Here is a 23,581-nt window from a genome sequence, read left to right as displayed (position 1 = left end):
CACTTATAATTACCAACTATGGGCTGAACCACGTGTTCCCACAAGCAGGTATTAACCTGGTCGCCACTGCCGTATCCAACCTACAGTATAGCAAATACACCAAATACAATAATTAACTGCATAGACAAAACTGCCAAACATTTACTATCAACAGTTATTATGTACCCAACTACACACTTGAAATGTTCCAAGTTAAGTTATTACCAAATTGCATGAACAACAATTATACTACTGTTATAAAGTGTAAAACAATACAACATTTTTTATCCATATTTTATACTTTTCTAAAACAAACTAAACTAAACTAACCTGAAGTTTTCACACGCCCTGCAAGAAAGAAATAGGTGTTCCCACTCCTGATGTCACCAGCCAAGTGATCATGCATGAAGCATGCTCACAGCACGAAAACCATGTGCATTGCCAAACCAATCAAACTGGTTCTACTTGATTTACAGAAACTTGTAGCCAATCAAATGTGATGACACGCTTCTTGTTTAGAAATGACACCTTTCAATAACCATGAGGCTCTCTATGGCCTGGGGGCCCTTATTGGGTTGTGGGAAGTATTCATTTATCTTGGAAATACTAAAATAATCATGCTGAACTTAAAATCCACCACCAAATAACTTCAAATAATATTATTCTCAACTCTGCTACATATATTACCCTGATCCAGTGAAGCCTCCCTATATTACCCTGATCCACAGTGAAGCCTCCCTATATTACCCTGATCCACAGTGAAGCCTCCCTACATAACCCCCGATCCACAGTGAAGCCTCCCTATATTATCCCCGATCCACAGTGAAGCCTCCCTATATTACCCCGATCCACAGTGGAGCCTCCCTATATTAACCCAATCCACAGTGAAGCCTCCCTATATTACCCTGATCCAGTGAAGCCTCCCTATATTACCCTGATCCAGTGAAGTCACGCACACAAGCACACACACAACACACGCACGCCATACGCACGCACACACACATAAACACACACGCGCGCGCACACACACACACACATACAACACACACGCACGCACACAACACACACGCGCACACACACACGCGCACGCACACATACAACACACACACACATACAACACACACACAACACACACATACAACACGCACGCACACACACACATACAACACACACACACACAACACACACGCACACACATACGAGGCGTGTTCATTAAAGATTTCCCCTGACCCACTTCCGATGGACCCAGTGGAAAGAAACTTGGCATAGGTATTAGTCTTTCCCCACATAGGAACCACCAAGAGTTACACACTTCTCCCATCGTTTTATGCAACTATGGAGACCTCGCTTGTAAAAGCCCTCATTTTGCGTCTCAAACAATGACTTGACTTCAGAAATCAGTGTTTCATCATCTGTGAAACGTTTTCCCTTCAAAAATGACTTCATGGTTGGAAAGAGGTGGAAGTCAGATGGTGCAAGGTCAGGAGAGTAAGGAGGATGTGGAAGGATTTCATAGCCACAGGACCGCGCTTCTGTCTGGGCAACATGAGAGTTGTGTACTGGAGCATTGTCTTGCAGGAGACAGACACCCTTGGTCAGCATGCCACGCCTCTTAAGCTTGATAGCGTCCCGCAATTTCCGCGGCAGTGAAGCATAATACGCTCCTGTAATTGTGGTACCCTTTGCCAAGAAATCCATCATCACTACTCCGTGCTGGTCCCAAAACACTGTGAGCATGACCTTGCCTGCAGAGGGTTGGACACGTGCCTTTTTTTTTGGGGGGGGGGGGGGGGGGGGGGGGGGGGGGGTGGGGTGACTCCACATGCTTCCATTGCATCGACTGAACTTTAGTCTCAGGATCATAGTGATGGACCCATGTTTCATCCTGTGTGATAAGTCTGTCAACAAAGTTTGCCTGTTGTTTTTTGCTCATGTCCAAAAGATCCTTTGAGCAATTGACTCGTTCCTGCTTTTGGAAAGGTGTGAGCAACCTGGGAATCCATCGTGCAGACACCTTATGCATGTTCAAATTGTCATGGATGATTTTTTCCACAGACCCTACACTGATCTTGACATCTTGTGCTAACTGGCGAACAGTAATACGTCGGTCTGCCAAAATGGCGGTCTCCACTTGATGGATAGTGTCCTCGTCAATGGCTGAATGGGGGCAACCAGGAATGGCAGCTGTTTCCACAGATGTCCGACCACACTTGAACTGGCGATGCCAGTGTTTAACAACGTCATATGATGGGGCATCTTCCCCATAAGTTGCTTTCATTTCCTCGAAAGTTTCTTTTGGTGTGCGACCTTTCAAATATAAAAAACCTAATCACTGCTCGGTATTCTACTGGCTCCATTGTCACACCCCACTCGATCATAACACCTGTAAAAGTGGTAAGATTAATAGTTCGGTGCTGCAAATTCAGACATAACCCATAGATACGTGTATCATCACACATGTGAAATTTCAACCAAATATGATAACCCTAAGTGTTTAAGGGAAAATCTTTAATGAACACCCCTCGTACAACAGACACACACACACACACACACACACACACACACACATAATTTCTGCACATTTTCACTCATGTCAACAGCCCTCAGATGCAAGATGCTGTTGGGTATCCTGAAACCCGAGTCAGTCACACCACAACAGCGAGAATTATTCAGTGGTAAATGTTTAGACAGAGACCTTATACCGATATATGGTCTCTGGTTCAGACCGTGAGCCAAGATCGTCCATGTCTACAGACACTGAGACAGTACACCAATGACCAATGTGAGACGAAATGTAACCTAACATGAGTAAAAGTCAATATCTTATCTGAGAAAAACTATATTCAGCACTGTGCAACGTGGCAAACTGCAGCTGAAACAAGAACAGAAACAAACTTGACAAAATGTCCCCATGTTATAAGTGGACATCAGGCAAAAAATAAATCGAAACAAGAATTTGAAATTTAGACCTGGACAAACGTTTTTTTCTGCAACACTTACTGTGCATAATCAAGACATCCTCATGAAAGACAACACTATCAGTATTGAAAAAGAATATTTGTTTGTTTACAATCAATTCTTGTTTGTCCATTTTTAAGACGTGTTCACGCCTGTGTATTGGTGGTGAGGCTCTCAACCCTGTCCCTGTTTAACTCAAACAGTGTATTGTGAAAATATGGTGGGGTGTGGGTCAGTGTGGGGGTAACCTTCATTAACCACACAGTCAACCTAACGATGGAAAAGGTAAGCGAGATCAGTGAACAGGTGAATGAGAGAAGCCATGTGAGATCAGTGAACTGGAGAACAAGAGAAGCCATGTGAGATCAATGAACAGGATAATAAGAGAAGCCACGTGAGATCAGTGAACAGGTGAATGAGAGAAGCCATGTGAGATCAGTGAACTGGAGAACAAGAGAAGCCATGTGAGATCAATGAACAGTTGAATGAGAGAAGCCATGTGAGATCAGTGAACAGGGGAACAAGAGAAGCCATGTGAGATCAGTGAACAGGGGAACAAGAGAAGCTATGTGAGATCAGTGAACAGGAGAACAAGAGAAGCCATGTGAGATCAGTGAACTGGAGAACAAGAGACGCCATGTGAGATCAATGAACAGGATAATAAGAGAAGCCATGTGAGATCAGTGAACAGGTGAATGAGAGAAGCCATGTGAGATCAGTGAACTGGAGAACAAGAGAAGCGATGTGAGATCAATGAACAGTTGAATGAGAGAAGCCATGTGAGATCAGTGAACTGTTGCATGAGAGAAGCCATGTGAGATCAGTGAACAGGAGAACAAGAGAAGCCATGTGAGATCAGTGAACAGGAGAACAAGAGAAGCCATGTGAGATCAATGAACAGTTGAAGGAGAGAAGCCATGTGAGATCAGTGAACAGGAGAACAAGAGAAGCCATGTGAGATCAATGAACAGTTGAATGAGAGAAGCCATGTGAGATCAGTGAACAGGAGAACAAGAGAAGCCATGTGAGATCAATGAACAGTTGAATGAGGGAAGCCATGTGAGATCAGTGAACAGGAGAACAAGAGAAGCCATGTGAGATCAATGAACTCTTGAATGAGAGAAGCCATGTGAGATCAGTGAACAGGAGAACAAGAGAAGCCATGTGAGAGCAATGAACAGGAGAACAAGAGAAGCCATGTGAGATCAGTGAACAGGAGAACAAGAGAAGCCATGTGAGATCAGTGAACAGGAGAACAAGAGAAGCCAGGTGAGATCAGTGAACAGGTGAATGAGAGAAGCCATGTGAGAACAGGGGAACAAGAGAAGCCATGTGAGATCAGTGAACAGGGGAACAAGAGAAGCCATGTGAGATCAGTGAACAGGAGAACAAGAGAAGCCATGTGAGAACAGTGAACAGGGGAACAAGAGAAGCCATGTGAGATCAGTGAACAGGAGAACAAGAGAAGCCATGTGAGATCAGTGAACAGGGGAATGAGAGAAGCCATGTGAGATCAATGAACAGGGGAACAAGAGAAGCTTGAGCTTTTTTCATTTGAGCTTAGACCAGACCATCCAGTGATTGACATCATGAGTTTGTATCCACGCAATTGGGATACGATGACATGCATCAACCAAGTCAGCAGCCTGACCACCCGATCCCGTTAGTCGCCTCTTACCACAAGCATAGTCACCTTTTACGGCAAGCATGGGTAGCTGAGGACCTATTCTACCCCGAATCTTCACGGGTCCGCAATAAATATGGCTTCTTTACTTTTGATTAAATCCCGTGCCAGAGCTCTGCAGCTACTTGTGAAATGTGTAACAGTGAAATATTGTGTTGTTGACATGACATGATGATGTCACAGAGGTATGTCCAGTCGTCTAAGAGTTGCGTTCCTTGACCCCGCTAGAAACCTACTGAGGCCTGCATCACTTCGGGCTTACCTCGGCGTTAAACCCAACTCACTCACTCACTCACTCGAACTGTATGGTTTCCAATCATGATCGGTGTTTAGTAAGAAAATAGCAGACGATACACTGCTCTTTTAAACCCTGGTTTGGAAGGACAGCTTTCAACATCACAGTTTTTGTTGAAACAATATTACACCGAATCCATTTCAGCCCAATATGTTAGCACCCCATAACACACTTCACGACATACGTGGAGTGAAAGTGTGACCGTTTGTTGCTATCAGTTACTGTCAGATCCAGGTGCAAGTGCATTAACGAAACAGGTGTTGTCATCTCAATAATATCACATTGTATGACTAAATGTAGCATTTTCCGGCATTCGTGTATTTGGCATTTGTTTATTGAGCCTTTCACCAAATCTTCTTTCAGCCTTTCTGGTGAAATAAATTTTACAGTGAGTAAATCAAACGTAAAAACCACTTGCTGTAAATTTCTCAAATCAGGTGATAGGCCCTGTTTATGGGCGTGTACTGGTAGTATTTTGTAAAGTCTGGTAAAATGAATTGAATAATATTATAAGCAATAATAGAATCGATATATTGTATCTCCAGTGGGAATCATCCAATGATGTCATCTGTTTTCTGTAAGTTAAACCATTTTACCCTGTGGTTTTCTTTTGTTTCCTTTTTACTACTCGTATTTTACTGTAGATATGTTTTAGCTTCCCGTGTACATTGAGTCATCTCTGTTATAAATATCCTTTTTAACTTCTTTGATAGGCATTTAGAAGATGGAGTACGAAGTAAGGATAAGATACAGAGGTGGACACAGAGAGACATGTTGTTCGGTATTTATGGCAGCATGGCCCTCTGTACTTTTAACATTTTAGTTTCATTTGTTCAGTCACGTGATATACATGATATAGACATATGTGAGTGAACGGATAACAGCAGAGTTGTTTGATTTTATAAGACTGATCATTAACATCTTGTTTTTTACGCCTATTGTTAACCTTCGGAATAAACGCTTCTCTTAGATGTTCATACTTATCACACGCTAATAAAACATGAAATTAAACCTCAATTTCGCCTAAATGGCAGTTTTTACAGATACCCTTTGCAACTTCTCGTTTTGGACATCAATGTCTAATATACACATTGAAAAGGTGTAATGACACTCCGAATTTACGTAAAGCTCGAACAAGCGATTTATTATCAAACATATGTATGTACACGAACATGTATCCTTGCTTATATTTTGTATTCACTTAACCTGTTGTTAGCATAGTAGCTCTACAGAGCTAATGTTATGATTTGCCTGTGAAAACCGACGTGAAATATATTAAGCGTATCTTGTATCTTGATGAGGGGCGGTCGGGTAGCCTAGTGGTTAAAGCGTTCGCTCGTCACGCCGAAAACCCAGGTTCGATTCCCTACATGTGTACAATGTGTGAAGCCCATTTCTGGTGTCCCCCGCCGTGATATTGCTGGATTATTGCTAAAAGCGGCGTAAAACCATACTCACTCACTCACTTGAATCTTGATGACAAGACCCCGAATTGTTAGATCATCAGCGCTTGGACACATTTCTCAATTGGTATGTTGGCATTGTAATGGCAGTAGTGAAGACAAACAAGACCCAAGTACAAACAACAATCGTGGTTTATTTGTATTAAATATAGAACAATATCGGTTATGATCAACGTGAAGATAATAAGAAATTCATGTAATGATAAAAATAGTAATCTCTTCGATTAGAATATAATACTTATAATGCCTTTTAGCAACTATCATTGCAATAGTTACATGGTTTTGTATCATAGGATCAGGTGATCTGACTGGCGTCAGAAGCGACACTGTTCGTGAATGAGCGGGTTGTCCATCGGTCTGGGTGAGGCTGGAGGAGTTAATGAGTCGGCTCAAGAGACAATCTATCAACCTTTGTGAGCTGAAAAAAAACGAATAACACATTAACATTTGTGTCACGCGGGTTTTGAAACAGATGTCAGGGGAAACGTCATTTACCGTAAATTCAGCCTCAGTTTGCTAATCATAAGCGGTACGCCAGACACGAATGAATATTCATTGATATATGCAATAAAGAGTCAATGACACATGCAGATCTAGCTTTAAGTTGCCATTTAAAACCTGTGTAAATTATGAGTCATTTACTGGTAAAAACGGACTCGATTTGAGTGAGTGAGATGAGGTTAACGCCGCTTTAACATTATTCCAGTTATATCGCGGCGTGTCAGCTTAATGTGGGAGGAAAGCCCGAAGTGATGCAGGTTTTAGACGTTTACCACTTCGGTGAAACCCACGAGCATGGGTAGGGTGCTGACAAACCTAGAAACATAATCGGGGCGAACCGGGTTTTGACTCCAAAATCATAGATTTCTGGCGTGTCCAAGGGACGCAACTCTGCACAGCGAATCGCGGCGCCTCAGACGACTGGGCCACCTGTGCCCCCTAATGCAGAAATATGAGTGTACAAAATGTGTGTGAGTGAGGTGAGTTGGGTTTAATACTAATGAATAGTATTTCAGTTATATTATGTATTGAAGTGACACAGATCGCTGACGATTACTGGTTGATAGAACCCAAGATCACGGATATGGTGTTGATAAACCAAAAATCATAATCCTACGTCGACTTAGACCACGGGGTCAAATGTAATGCAAGATAAATAAATTCAGTTATATTAAGGTACTGTGCATTCAATGATAAGTCAGAGTAGATGTCGTGTCACAATAATAAGATCATCATATAATTTATACTGACCTCCCATCTGTTCAACCAGGGTCTGCGCCAGCTTCAGAGGTTCGGAGCTGTAGCTGTTGACGAGATCGCAGAGGTCCTGTAGCTTCTGTTCAGCCTCCTCCCAGGGGAAAGAGTCTTCAGTGGGACGTTTAGGTAACCCTTCCACAGAACCGGGCTGTTTACGCATACCTCCCATAGAACCGGACTGTTTACGCATCCCTTCCATAGAACCAAACTGTTTACGCATACCTCCCATAGAACCAAACTGTTTACGCATACCTCCCATAGAACCGGACTGTTTACGCATACCTCCCATAGAACCGGACTGTTTAGGCAGATCTCCCATGGGACCAATCATGTTCGGTAGCCCCCCAATTGCACGGGACTGTGGCGGTAATCCTCCCATGAGACCAGCCATCATAGGTGAACCTCCATGATTGCCAAACATTTCCAAAAGCCTCTCTTGTCCTTTCACGAAAGCCAGTAGCATACACACGCCTTCTGTAGCTTGCCTCATGTATTCTCTTGGTCCCATGTCTGAAAAGACCGATTTAGAAATGAAAAACTGTATTGATTTAGCTTCGTCTTGAAATTAATAGGGAGATGAAACACTTCTGACATGACATGAAGACAAGAATATATATTTGGCCGTATATGAATCACCTACCTGAAGCAGATGGAGTTGTCATATCCCTGGCGTCGTTAGGCGTTGTCGGTGAAGAGGATATGTCATATAAAGGTGTCGTCATGTCGCTTTGAATGGTATCGGATGTCATGTCGTAGGTGACCGATGGTGAAGTGTCCATTTCTTCTGCAGTTGTCGATTCCGTATGGTCGTCTGAAGAGGTGTCCATCTCGGTCAGAGAGGTTGTACCCTCGCTGAGAGGCGTTGTACCTTCGCTTACAGGTGTCATGTCCTTGGTGACAGGTGTCATGTCCTCGGTGACAGGTGTCGTGTCCCCGAGCTGCCTCCTCTCCAGCCTCTTCAGCAGCTCCTCCAGGAGCTCCATCTTCAGGGACGGTGCGGCGAGGACCAGCACAGGCAGGAGGACCAGACAGAGGAACAGCTTCATCGTGGAGGACTCGAGTACTGGCAGTTAAAAGTTTTGATCAGTAAGCATAACTGCTTTGCTCAGAGGCGCCAAATAATAAGATTAATGCAATATGTACATGAGGTAATTGGATACGTATGCGATCAGTATTGACTAATTTTTTTATAACACTGAATGAATATAAGCCAATAATGTGGTACCATGTGGAGATCCGGGTTAGAAGTGACTCCAATCAATCTTTTCTGTCTAAAGAGATGACTAAAATGGGCTCAGTGGCCATTGCAACGACATATACTATGTACAGTTTCAGTTAATGACGCCGCACAAGCAATGGATATCCAAGAGCCTTAATATTTACAGTCATAAAGTACTTCTTAATTGTACACTACCAAAATAAAGTTGAGCTCCACCCGATGTTTTCACAGATAGATTGATAGATCCCGCTACACTTACCTTCTTGTCGTTACCTGAAGCCGCTTGGACTGACACGGAGACAGAACATCGCTCTGCTCTTATATACAACATGTGATGTCAACAAAACCACTTACGAGGGAGTAACGTGCAAGTGGAATTCAATAGAAACTATACAGTATCTAGAGTAGTCGGATTAGTACAAAATTAGCCATGTCATTTGTAAAGGGATTAGCGGGATCCAATCGGATTGAGTAGAATGTGAAGCAATTGTTAATTATGAACCCGTCACAACCGCTCCAAGGCTAAGGTAACGGGACACAATGAATGGCCGCATAAAGCGTGTTAATTTGCAATTGTTCATTAACGTTTGTGACATTGTCAACAGGTATGTGGTAGGTGGGCAATGTGTGAATCAGAGTGTAGTCATTGTTCTGGGCTGTACGGTCACGGACGCTTGGTCTTCAACCATGTTGAATAACAGCCTTGTTTGGGTGTGTGTGAGTGGAGGCGGGGGGTGGGGGGTGGGGGTGGGGGGTCTGGTGTTTGCCAATATCTGGTTTTTGACCCTTTAGATAAAAAAATATCCAGTCTCCGTTCTCAAAATCCCATTACCTACCCCTTATGACCTGTAGTACCAGTAAGGACAGGTTTGACTTGTGGATTTCAACTTCTTTCAATGTGACGTTTGCTTTTGTTTGTTTTTTTCACGCCGCACTCAGCAATATTCCAGCTAATGTAAATGCTTTGGGAGCAAAGCGTTGTGTTAATCATGTTAAACAATTTTTAATGAACAGCGGTGTTGAAAAATGGCATATTTCGTTATGTTTGTTTTTTTGATTGTTGTTTAACGCCGCACTCAGCAATATTCCAGCTAATGTAAATGCTTGGGGAGCAAAGCGTTGTGTTAATCATGTTAAACAATTTTTAATGATCAGCGGTGTTGAAAAATGGCATATTTCGTTATGTTTGTTTGTTTGATTGTTGTTTAACGCCGCACTCAGCAATATTCCAGCTATATGACGGCGGTCTGTAAATAATCGAGTCTGGACAAGACAATCTTGAGTATAGAACCACGCAATTTGGATACGATTACATGTATCAACCAAGTCAGCGAGCCTGACCACCCGATCCCGTTAGTCGCCTCTAAAGACAAGCATGGGTTGCTGAAGACCTATTCTACGGGATCTTCGCGGGCACAGGTGCTTGTCCCTTTATCTTTAAAGTAGCAGTAGGGGCAGGGTAGACTCACATTTTCGCGAACACCTGGTACCACCACCATTTGATACGCAGACACACCATCATGATACAGTCGGATTCGTACAATCGACTCTGCTTTTAGTAGATATCTCTTATGAATATGGAAAGGGTTCTGTCGCGTTTATTATTGAACTTAAAATAAGTTTAATATATAGCGAAATATTGGTTTGACGACGCCCACTCACTCACTCACTCACTCACTCACTCACTCACTCTTTTCCCGATCAAAGAGCGCGTGATCACGAGGTCCACAGACATTGTTTCTAAATATTCAGGTAATTTTATTTTCCATCCACAAGTTGTGCAAAACACGTTCCAGTATCTTAATCTGCGGCTCTGAACGAGCCTTTCGTTAACCATTTTTTTCACTAAGGCAGAAAAACCACTGTATATGCCATTGTTATCCCTGTCACAGCACGACGGTATGCGCGCAGCTCTGACAACATCTCATGTGTGCAGCTCTTAGGCGTCCAGCACTTTGGCCTGTGGTGACACCCAAGGCCACGGGTATGGTAGGAATTGCGGCGTCCGATCCGACCTTTTCATTTGTGCCCCAACCCCAACCCCGACCCCCACCCCTCCCTCCGATCGACGCCTCCTCCATCACACCCACGACGTATAAACGAAACATTTTGGAAATCCTCCTCTAACACGCCTGCCAGGTGAAATCAGTTCGAAGCCCAAGATGGTACGCACTCATTTTTTGCAACGTGTCATACATATAAGTAAACTATGTTTTATTAATAATATTAAATTTATTTAGTTATATATATTGGTATGCACAGTTAATGTTTGTGACATTCTGCATTTTTTCTTGTATTATGAAGATGTATTCCGAAATATGTGTTTTTCTAAAAAACAAAAAAAAACAATTCGTAGTTTGCCACTTTTAAGGATTTATCTGTCATTCTTTAAATATTTCCAGGTGTACATCTTTCAGATGAATTCCATCTAGTGGTACAATCAGATAAGGGAAAACGCTTCATTCAACTGCATCTCACTTTCACTTGTCACCGTTATGATACCTAATACTTGATTGTGGCGTAAAACGGTTACGCATGTTTGCTTCACTGGATGCCAAAGAGCTGAACAAAATGTTTCAGTTGGGATTTAGTACCAACAAGTTTTGTTAACCGACAGCTAGTAATGCGAATATAGTGAGTGAGTGTGTTGGGTTTAACGCCGCTTTGAACAGTATTCCAGTTAACAGTAAGCCCGAAGTGATGCAGGTCTCAGACGTTATAACTTCGGTGAAACCCATGAGCACGGGTATGGTGCTGACAAACCTAGAAACATAATCGGGGCGAACCGGGATTCGAACCCACGATCATAGGTTTCTGGCGTGCCCAAGGGACGCAACTCTGCACAGCGAATCGCGGCGCCTTGGCCACCCGTGCCTAATGTGAATATAAGGGCTTGGTCAAATTACAAATGTGAAATAATATCATTGCGCTAATTTCATTTGTAACAATCAGGCAAAACGATGTGTAGCTGCGATGTAAAGTGCACATAATTTAAAATGACAGTGTACAGGTTTCCACAAATATTCTCAAAAGCTTTAAAAATTCGACAAAATCAAAGAATTAATGAAATGTCGATACCAGGATAATTCAAAGTGCAGAATCAAAATCCATCGAGAGGCAGTTTAAGCGAGGGTTCGTCATGCCGCAGTCCAGGCTTAATTGTCCACTGTACAATCAGTGAGGCCCTATGGTGGTGTTGATTTGTTTTCTAATTGCCAAATAAAATCTAAACAGATTTCGAAAACGTTTACGTTCGGCTGTCTTGTGACTGAAATAAAAGATCCACACAACACGCCCCGTGCTTCGATTTTCAGTTGGCATCGTTTGGCAGCCAATCGAACATTTTGCACGTCCACAGTTGAATGAAAAGTTTCATTTTCGTCAAGACAAGAGGAAGGTATTGTTTTGGTTTGTAACGTCTTCTCTGCTCAGAACGCGAAGTTTCTTTGTCAGGAGCGGAAGGTTGGAGGGTCGATCCCCTGGCCACTAAAAGATGGTACTTATTGTTACCCTGCCTGACGCTCAGCATTTACGTGATACAGCAAGGAACAATGGAGACAGTATACTGTGTCTAGGTGGGGCATCAGTGTGCGGACTTGTATATGTGTCTCAATGGTCTGGTATCCTAAACCAGCATTAAAAGATGGAACTTGTTTTTACCCTGCCTGGCCCTCGGCATTAAGGGGCTAAAACAAGGACTCGTCGGCTTGGAGTCGGTATACTGTGCCTGAATGGAGTACACATGTTAAACTGCGGCATGGTATCTTAGTGGGCTAGCACAATAAAATCGGCATACATACACACATACCGTCACACACACACATACATTAACGTCGCTATATCAGTGAAATTATCTTCAATGCGATTTTAAACCTCTTTTTCACCCAGGTCTTTGTCAGAATAAACAAGTAGTCAGTGGGGTAACTTGAAGACCTCGGACCACCAAATTTACCTACACCATTTACATCACAAGAGAAACAGCCAAACTGTAGATGAGAAATGGTACCAGGTATCTCGTTCCCAACACATCCAACAATGTGTTCAGTGAAGCATCCATCATGCCATGACGTAACGATGAGGCTCCGCAGGTAACCTCGACTTGACCATAAAAATCTGTAGTATTCCGACATACGACGTCCTTTTTCGGCAGAGGCTGCGGACCGTTACAGAGGTCGCTGTTGCATAGCGTGATGCAGATTTGCATATTCGGCTGAACATCGTAGGTGCATGTAGTCTCGTTGTTGGGCGGACGGTGCTGCAGAAGAGGGTACTTGTCCACCTTGAAGGAGAAGGTCTTCCCATCACTGCAGTCACGGATGTAGCTGCGGACGTTACCTGCAAGGGTAGTGAGTGAGTGAGTGAGTGAGGTTTTACGCCGCTTTTAGCAATATTCCAGCAATATCACGGCGGGGGACACCAGAATCCTGCAAGGGTAAGACGGGAAATGTGTTTTAGAGTGAGTGAGTTGGGTGTAACTCCGCTGATAACGATATTTCAATTTACCACATAATGTCGGCTCAAAGCCAGTGTAAGCTCAGAATGATGCAGGTCTTAGAGGTTCAACACTCTGGTGAAACGTGGAAGCATGGGTTGGTGCTGACAAACCATAGTGAGTGAGTTGGGTTTAACGCCGCTTTTAACAGTATTTCAGTTATATCACGGCGTGTCAGCTTAATGTGGGAGGAAAGCCCGAAGTGATGCAGGTCTCGGACGTTTACCACTTCGGTGAAACCCACGAGCACAGGTATGGTGCTTACAAACCTAGAAACATAATCGGGGCAACCGGGATTCGAACCCACAATCATATGTTTCTGGTGTGCCCAACGGAAGGAACTCTGCACAGCGAATTGCGGCGCCTTAGACGACTGGGCCACCCGTGCCCCCTGACCAACCATAAGCCATATTCAGACCGGTATAAACCCATTAGAATTGGTCTTCAGTTGGTCTTCTATGCTTGTCAGAGGCGACTGATGGGATCGGATGGTGAAGCTTGCTGACTTGGTTGCATATCATCATATCCCAAATGCGTTGGACGATGCTTGATGTCAATCACAGGATTGTCTGGTCCAGACTCGATTTTTTTACAACAAACAAACATGATCAAAAAATTCTGGCACGCCTAAGGTACACAAGAATTGTTGCGACTTTGGCAGCTTGGATTCACGTGCCTTCAGTAATTAATTATGACTATTCATTATTACATAATTATACATCTAGAGTTCAGGCTCATGACCAAAATGATTGTAGTCTGATTCGGTTATTTCAGAAGTCAGACGACGGGAAACACGAAGCTGCTTTGAAGTTGGTATATATATATTTTTTAACTCTATCGCACAAAAATGCATCGGTTATCTATCACTTCAGACCCTCGGGAATTCCGTGGAAGAAAATAGGTCCCCGGCATCCTAAGTAGATGGTGTGGTCTGATTCGGTGACTCTGTTGGTTGCATGTCACCGTATCCCACTTGCGTAGAACGATGCCAATCATTGGATGATCTGGTCCAGACTCGATTAATTGCAAACCGCCTTTTTATTACTGGAATATTGCTGAGTGCGGCGTTAAACAACAAACAAATAAACAAACACACATTCGTAATCTGTCCTTTTCATAGAGGCTTCTCTGGAATAACAACTAAACTTTATTCTTGAGAATATGCATTATTAGATAACCATACATCAATGTAAGTTAGGGCCAATGTTTTTGGTCTGATTCGACTGTTTCAGTAGGCGCTGGAAGTCTTTGTTTATTTGTTGTTCAACGCCGCAATATTCCAGCTATATGACGACGGTCTGTAAATTATCGAGTCTGGACCAGATAATCCAGTGACTGATATCACGATTTATCATGTAATGGGTAGGTTTCTCGGCAGGATAAAGCCAACGGATAAAAACGATATCCATTGGGGTCATATGCGGATAGAGATGCAAATATCAAAGGTCAAGTTGGGACTACTTTTAGTGTTTATTAACAAACATGGCGTCGTCCTTGTCATTCGGCGATCGAGTCAGAATTTACCATCGGGAATCTGGCTAAACTACAGGGATAATTGCTATCATTATAAAAAATCTAATATACTGAAAATCAGTGTCTAACTGTGACGAAGCTGAGGTATGTTATAGGTTTTGGCAACTTTGGAAATATAAATTTCGAAACATTTTTGCGCTAGGCACTAGGCCTAGCCAAGCGGGATCAGTAGCCATATTTGTGCTTGTGGACCTCTACGACCTGAAACCTTTTCCACAAATTAAAATAGTTGGATTTGGCCGAAATATGTATGTTTCGTTTTGTCGTTGTGTATACATCTGACTGCACTTCTTAACGTTATGACAGGACAGACAGTCAACAACGTCTGGCCGTGGCCGTGACGTCTCATAGACTAGGGTTAGAGTAGCTTCCCTTTGACAAAGGGCAGTTACTTTAGCGGACAGACCAATGGATTGCCGCGAAAGGCAAGTAAAACAATTGTTGTTTTGCGTATATGTTGCTTCGCCACTGTATAAGAAACAGATTTCAGTTGGAACTATATTGGCTACTGTCACTGTCTGACAGACACATCACTTACCCTGTGACGTAATAAATATTAATGCGCACATTCCAGGAAACTGGCAATGTTTCGGTCATGTTTGTGAGAGAGGGAAAGCGATTTTCAAGCACAGAATTAAAGAATGACATTATATGATAAAAAGGTTATCACGCTTGTGTGTTTTGGGATGGTAAATATCCTGTAGGAATAAACACTATGTATCTAGCTCGCCAAGGCTCGCTTAATACAATGTTTATTCCTAATGCAGGAAATTTACTATCCCCAAACACACTCGCGTGATAACCTCTATCTACGCAGTCAGGATATGTCTACATGACAACGAAGCGCGCCTGACAACCCGATCCCGTAAGTCGCCTCTCACGACATGTATGGGTTGCTAAAGACCCGGATCTTCACGGGCGGCGCCGCAACTCGCTGTCCAGACACATTCAGGCTTTCCTCCAACATCAAGCTTTCACAGCATGATATAACTGACATATTGTTTATAGTTGCGTTAAACCAAACTCACCTACTAAGCAAGGGCACGTTTTGAACTCAGATCAATTTTCTCTGATCCCGTTATTGGTTTAGAGTACGTTGGTATAGTCACGTTCACATTAAGTCTTACCCTGTGACATGTGCGTTTCAATCATGCACATGTGTTGCATGAAAGGAGTGCAGTTTTTATGATACTTGTTTATCCGTACATCTTCCTCAGGTTCATTCTCATCTTCCACTACCTTCTCCGACTTGGGAAGGTTCAGAAGGACAGAGGTATTCCCGCAATCCACGTCTCCTCCCCCTGAATCGGCGCACTGGTAGCAAGTTAAGGAAGCTTGAAAAAGAAAAGGAAAAGTTACAGGCTGAATCAAAACAATAGGTTTGCCGTCGTGGTCGGTACAAGTAACATTCACTAAAAAGAGGGGAGAACCTTAACCCTCACCATAGCCACAATAACAGCCACAACCACAGGCATAACCATAGCCATAGTCACAACCATAGCCATAACCATATCCGTGACCACAACCATAAACATAACCACAGCCAATGCCACAGCCATAAACACAGCCACAGCCATAACCATATCCGTGACCACAACCATAAAAATAACCACAGCCACAGCCATAGTCATAGCCACAACCACAGCCACAGCCATAGTCATAGCCACAACCACAGCCATAACCATATCCGTGACCACAACCATAAAAATAACCACAGCCACAGCCACAGCCATAGTCATAGCCACAACCACAGCCATAACCATATCCGTGACCACAACCATAAACATAACCACAGCCACAGCCATAGTCATAGCCACAACCACAGCCATAACTATAGCCGTGACCACAACCATAGTCATAACCACAGCCACAGCCATAGTCATAGCCACAACCACAGCCACAGCCATAGTCATAGCCACAACCACAGCCATAACCATATCCGTGACCACAACCATAGACATAACTACAGCCAATAAGCCAATACCACAGCCACAGCCATAGTCATAGCCATAACCATAGCCACAACCACAACCACAGCCATAACCATAGCCATAACCATGTCCGTGACCACAACCATAGACATAACCACAGCCAATACCACAGCCACAGCCATAGTCATAGCCATAGCCATAACCATAGCCACAACCACAACCACAACCACAGCCACAGCCATTTTGTATAAAAATATGAGGCTGAGGGTGTGTGTGTGTGTGTGTGGGGGGGGGGGGGATTGTCTCATTTAATTTTTTATTTTCATGATCCAAAGTTGATGGAATGATTAAGCGATACATCTGAAATAAAAGGAAGATATATCTGCGGTAAAGTGTACGATTCACTGATGGGGAAATATATCTAAAGTGAACTGAATGATTGACTATGTAAGTCATCGGAGCCGTACATTCAATCGCGATTCATTATCAGTGAAATTGTTCAAATTCTTTTCATTAAATACAACATAAAATCAGAGAAGAAACAGGACAGACTCACATGTGTAACCGACAGCGACAGTCAAAACCACGAGGGCGATACTAACAGGCAGATACAGAGAGACAGCCATTTTGAAATGTAGTCCAATTCCAACTAACACGTTTTATGCAATAGTATCGTATTCATGCATTGGTTCCATTGAATATCTTCAAGCATGCATTATTCGTACCAGGAAGCCGATGCGCGGCCGCGGAGCTTATCATTACACCCAAACTAGCTCTGTATATAGCTATTTACGTGGATATATAATACAGTATTGACTGTTGACTCACAACACTCCGCCTAGTGGAGCCCTCTGTCCTAAAGTGTTTCATACTTTCGTCACTTAACAAGAATTCAAAAGGTATTGAAGTGTACGTAGTTTGGTATCTGGGAGCGGGTATGACGGAAAGGGCGCATGTCACGTCATTGTTCGACAGTAGTACTTTACTGCGTCTGAGTGTGTTCGAGTTGTATTTAATCTACAGCTATAGCTACACTTCACAAAACAGCTTACATACTCACTTCAAAAAGAAACGCACTTCCTAAAGGATGAAATGTCCTCAAACGGAAATATGGCTTGTGGAACAGGAATATGGTCTTCATGTAATTAGAGTAATATTTACCTTATTATTTATTAATTTAATATATTTTTAATTTTTAATTGTATTTATCATTAATTTCTTATCTTGTTGTAATTAACCAATAATTAGCTTCGTTTCTCCAGCTGGTAAGATATTGCCAGATGGATGAATATGAAAGTAAACCAAATGGGTTTTAACGGCTTGAATCAAACTTGCCTGCCAAATGAGGCGAGACAAGTACCTCTTTAAGTCATTCTCGCAGAGCGTGAGGTGAGGTGATATGGGGTTTAACGTCGCGTAATAGATTGTGCACACTTACACAGCGAAGTGCATACCACTAATGGCGCTGTGTTTTTAAAAAACATAACTTGCTTGTGCTGTTTTAGTTTCAATGAATTCTTTTCAGAACGAGCCCGCCTCTGTGATCTAGTGTATAAAGCGCGTGTCCGGAGAATGGAAGGTGGCTAATTCGATTCCCGCCGCATCATACCTAAACATCTTTAAACATGGAGTTTGTTATTACTCTGCCGTGCGCTCGGATAAAACAAGGACACGTCGGCTCGGAGTAAGTACACTGTGTCTGGATGGGGCGAGGCTTGATATGTTTAGGATTAGAAGATTGTTAAACGATGATGATTGTTTAGCATTATCTGAACACATTCTTCCAAGTTTTTCAGTTTGCAAAAACTAATAATCACTGTCTTGAGTGTAAATTAAAGCGACAAAATCCTTTCCACATTCATTGAAACTCTCTGCAAAAAACAGAGTTGATTAATATCATGAGCAGGTTTTTATGAATCACGATCAAATAATCATAATGCCAGATGTTCGTGAAGGTGAGTGTATTCTGCCCCACAGGTGGCACCTGTCACAAACGCATGCAAAGGGTAGTCAATCATTCACCAGAAAAACACGGGAACATATGGTTAAGTGAAAATAGGGAATTTCATTCTATATCATTTTTGTCACAAATACACCAGCTTCAGCTTCAATGGCAGATATGTCAGTGATGTCCTTTAATTGAGACGCCATGGCAACCTGTGACGACACAGTGGTCTGCAAAGGATTGTAGCACAGGATTATTGATATCACCCAAGCAATATATCCTGTAGAAGCCAATTTTGAATGTCCAAGTGACCGCACTGACAGCATGCGGCTGCAACATGGCGAACCTGTCTCTGAATAATTCTTCTAAAGATGTTGCGACTCATGCAGAGCATGCTCCGGCATAATAACTGGGTCAGAAACATTGACATCGTGATACAACAGGACTGCACCTCGGTACAACTCGAGGTTGCAACAAAGGCTTACAGACGGACCATCTCTGATCGCAATTCGTTGTCGCCAAAACCACCAAGGACACATACCATACTATGATGTAGGGCTGCAACGATACAGGAAGGTCACGATACGATACACATTTCGATATTCTGGTCACGATACGATACGTATCTCGATACGCAATGATAAAAAAAACAAGACTTAAAGCATGTCAAGATTGAAACTTTCATGATTTTGGAACAGTCAAAATTATTTCATAATAACAAGACTACTGAAGTTGTTCAACTTTACCTCAAAACAATTCAAAGTTCAAACACCAGAAAATAATTCATGTACTCCACCAGTGATACAACTTCAAAGAATTTTGATGCAATGGTCGAATAAATTGTATCTGAAATTATTGTTTTATCAGGAATAATTTATTCCAATATCGTGATACCTTAGTTGCAGATTTTACTATACAATTATATATTTATAATTATAAGAACCACAAGTGTAGCATTTTGGTACTGGTGATTGCTGTTGCAGGATATTTTTACGTATGGAACAATTTGACCAGTCACCCTAGGGACTTCCCGTGCTACATGTATTTCGATTGCGATAACGTTATGTTGACATATATTAGCCAAATTGCCACAAATATGACTGTTAAAGAGTCAAAGTATGGCATTTTTAATATATGTATCCATTCTCTAGCAACTAAAGTTCGTTTCAATGCGTCAAAAGGGGTAATATGACCGTGGTTGCTGTATCTCTTCACACACGATTTCACATAATTTAATTAAAAACAATATTAAATGAAATTTTGAATAAAATTAATAAAATATATTACAAACACAAGACCAGATATACAATGAACACGTTTTAATAACATGATAGTATAATAATGGTATTGAATTGCGTACTTCAGTTCGGATTTGCTGACTTGTATTTTCGGTGTTATGTGCTTGCGGTGATCAGCTGATAATGTTTTATGAGATGGGGAAAAACATCTGTCGGTGTAAAACCTGAGCTTATTAAAAATGTAAGTACGTTTTTGGGAGCCTTGCGTTAGCGCGCTATAACCAAGTTAGCGGTTTATTGAAAGGCACAATACCAAGGAAACGCTGTACTTGAGATTTGCGTTCCGTATCGTGGCGTATCGATAAATGGGCCCACGTTTATCGTGTATCGTATCGTGGGTCAAGTATCGCGATGCATCGGAATATCGGGGTATCGTTTCACCCTTACTATGATGGTTGATTGAGGCTTACGGAGAACACTGAAGATTGAGAACATTCAGGTATATTTGTTTTATCTATTCGTTATGATATGTCATGCAATTTGAAAATGATATTTTGATAAATTAAATTGTTTTCCAAATAACCAAATCAATACGAATGCTTGAGAAAATTAAATATATTATTTCGTGGAAGGATATTGGCTATGCATACAAATGTTGGTGCACTCTTTCACACAGAACTTGTATTTATATTGTTCACACAAAAAATAAAACAGTTTAAAATCACAAAAATCCATGGCCTAACTTACACCGCTGCTCAACTCTTTACGGCGGTACTACCGCAAAATTTTGGCTGAATTTCCGAGGCATGATTGTGAAATAACCACATTACATTTGCATAAATAATATCGTGCCAATCTTTTCCATATCTATCCGTAAAATAATAATTCTTCGTTAAAGAAAGGATGGATTAAAATTGAAAACAACGATTTTTCGTTTCACATACGCTGGAATATTGTTCGGTATTTCTAACACTGTTGCAACAACACCAGGGATGTTAGCACCTCTCCTTGCCGGCATCCTAACACCGAATGTAAGTGTGTGAGTGAGTTGGGTTTTACGCAGTTTTGCACATTATTTTTCTGTTACCTTAGTGTGAGCATCACGGTGAAACTTTATCCGAGTGGACGTTATTTAAGTTATTTTCATATCTTGTACATTAAATCGGAAATTTGATATTATTTAAAGTTTAATAATCTATCTATCTGACTGACCACGACAGTCGCCGTTTTTTAATTAAACAGTGCACAAATCGCATGGCCGACCAGTGTGGATGCCATGACGTCAGAATTTGGCACTGTTCGACATTCGAGCTACCATACTGAAAGTTCGATGGCGGCCGGTTTATTGCTCAAGCAGTACACAAATATACCACCTAAAATAAGTTATTTGTAACCTGTGAGTGAGTGAATATGGTTTCACGCCACTTTTAGCAATATCACGGCGGGGGACACCAGATATGGGCTTCACACATTGTACCCGGATTTTTGGCGTGACGAGCAAACGCTTTAACCACAAGGCTACCCTACCGCCCCTTGTAAGATGTGGGATTTCACGAGCTCAACGTTCGCGTGCACGGCTCGACCCAGCAGTATTTCAGCAACATCAGCTTGACGTGGGTGGAAAGTTGTAGATTTTAAACGTTAACCACTTTGTTGAAGCCGTGAGCACGGATATGGTGTGACACTGCCATATGACGTAAAAACAGATCCATCGACTTTCTCCCTTTATAGAAAACTCAGGAAGAATGGCGGAACGTGTTCTACGTCTGTGGGGGATTCTGTATCCTTGGAACTCTGGTGTTTGGCACCCAGGCCCGGGGGGAGCTGCAGCCCTGGGCCGTGGAACAGGCGACGGTGGACGTGGGGGAGGGGCAGGATGTACCTGGGGGGTTGACCAATGATGCTGTTGTCAACGGAGGCCTGAACAGAACAATACATTCATGTCAACCCATCTATACATGATGGTCCAATCAGCTCTGGTTTGGACATAACAGGATATTCCAGGACATTCTTCATCCACAGTTAGACCCTTTCTACAACATTAATCAATAATAGCTCATCGGAAATGTTTTGAGATGTAACCTAATTTTGTTTCAACAGTTTTTATTCCATTTCAACAGAATATAGATAATATATTAAGGAAGGACATAACAGTATGTAATATTAATTGAATTGTACATGGGGGGATGCATCATTCTTTAACAGTGGATGCGTGGGTAAAACAAATGTACAATGTATAACATTCAAAATTGAAATTACATTATATTTGATTAGTGCCTCAATCGATCAATGGAGTCAGGTACCTGACTTGAAGACATAAAAACAATCAAATTTGGATTATTGAGTGTTATTGTTATAAGCAATATATTTTTTCTGTTTTACTAATGTCGGTGACAACCTTTAAAAATGTCTCAAAGGATAACTTTTGCTGCTTGATGATGGAGACACAAAGTTTTATGTCAGTATTATGTCGATTCCCAAATTGAAACCATGTGTTGAACCAACAAATAACCAACAAGTCGAAACAATCAACAAATGTATTACAAAATTAACTGTGTTAACAAATCAACACAAATTACTGCAGTGGTCAGTTTTAAATGCAAAAATACTGTGGTGATAGCAAACGTCAGTGGTAATAATATATTTTCACTCAGCGGCGACAGTCGTCAAGATGAGCCAGGCAGGGAATGAGGGACGATGAGCGATCATCACATGTAAGCTGGTACATTATACATTATATATACATGTATATATATATGAGTGACGTCAGACGGTGAGTGCAAGAGGAATGACGTAATACATTAATGGGCACCTCGAGGAACAAGCCGATCAAACTCGGAATGATTTACAAATTGCAGCGCCATCTGGCGTTCTTTATTGTCAACGTCCTTTGTGTTCACTGGCGTTCTTTATTGAAAACGTCCTTTCGTGCTCACGGACGTTCTTTCGTACACATTGTTCTTTCTTTTCATATGACGTCTTTTAGTAACATTTGACTATTAATATTGCGTACTTTTGACAACTTATTTCAACGTTGTATGTTTAACCGGCGTCTGTTTGTTTTGTATTTTGACCTTTAGTGGTAACATTTAGTTCTTTATTCATAATATTTGACCTTAATTGCGTACTTCTGTCCTTTTTTTCAACTTTGTATTTTTTGACCGAGTGGCCGACCATACTCACCAGTCTAGCAGTACGAGAACATAACAGATTTTTCTGCATGGCCCAACAGGCGACCGGAGGTTTACACGCCATCTAAATATAGTAACTTCCTAACGACTTGCCCTTGTCCAAAAACAATTCAATGAACGTCTACCGAATCCCAGCAGAAACAAAGCAACACAGCTACAATCATTGCTAAACAATAAAATATACTGCCATGTAAAAATATGTTATGGAAATCACAGGTATTTTCTGAGTCTATTGTATCTGAGTTTTCGTACAGCTTACTATTGAAATCTTTTAATTCGTTTAGGATAGTTTTACAATCACATATTTCATATCCTTTATCTTTAATAATGTTGTTTATAAGTTTACTGGTATAATTCCTGTTTTCTAAATGACAAAAAAATAATTGGTTGGTTTTC

General features: G+C 41.8%; 3 protein-coding genes across 3 annotated transcripts; 1 reads left to right on the top strand and 2 right to left on the bottom strand.

Moving 5' to 3' along the window:
- Window positions 1–6,493: 6,493 nt before the first annotated feature.
- Window positions 6,494–9,363, bottom strand: LOC124124489. The gene is made up of 4 exons (XM_046487668.2): window positions 9,115–9,363; window positions 8,277–8,699; window positions 7,631–8,146; window positions 6,494–6,797 (listed from the first exon to the last, which is right to left on the bottom strand). The coding sequence occupies exons 2-4, from the start codon at window positions 8,680–8,682 to the stop codon at window positions 6,784–6,786; spliced, it is 936 nt and encodes a 311-aa protein (XP_046343624.1). The 5' UTR covers window positions 8,683–8,699; window positions 9,115–9,363; the 3' UTR covers window positions 6,494–6,783.
- A 2,242-nt stretch (window positions 9,364–11,605) lies between these two features.
- Window positions 11,606–17,667, bottom strand: LOC124124490. Its single transcript, XM_046487669.2, has 3 exons — window positions 17,368–17,667; window positions 16,008–16,214; window positions 11,606–13,190 (listed from the first exon to the last, which is right to left on the bottom strand). The coding sequence occupies exons 1-3, from the start codon at window positions 17,435–17,437 to the stop codon at window positions 12,817–12,819; spliced, it is 651 nt and encodes a 216-aa protein (XP_046343625.1). The 5' UTR covers window positions 17,438–17,667; the 3' UTR covers window positions 11,606–12,816.
- Window positions 17,668–20,940: 3,273 nt separating this feature from the next.
- LOC125378600 (uncharacterized transporter slc-17.2-like) lies at window positions 20,941–22,428 on the top strand. The gene is made up of 2 exons (XM_048394257.1): window positions 20,941–21,025; window positions 21,726–22,428. Exons 1-2 carry the CDS (start codon window positions 20,987–20,989, stop codon window positions 21,954–21,956), a joined length of 270 nt encoding a protein of 89 aa, XP_048250214.1. The 5' UTR covers window positions 20,941–20,986; the 3' UTR covers window positions 21,957–22,428.
- Window positions 22,429–23,581: the final 1,153 nt, after the last annotated feature.

This window comes from Haliotis rufescens, unplaced genomic scaffold (genome assembly GCF_023055435.1).
Source record: "Haliotis rufescens isolate VD_foot unplaced genomic scaffold, xgHalRufe1.0.p SCAF_13, whole genome shotgun sequence".
Classification (NCBI taxonomy): Eukaryota; Metazoa; Mollusca; class Gastropoda; order Lepetellida; family Haliotidae; genus Haliotis; species Haliotis rufescens.
Note: the sequence above shows the minus strand (reverse complement) of the source record. Positions and strands in the feature narration are given on the sequence as shown.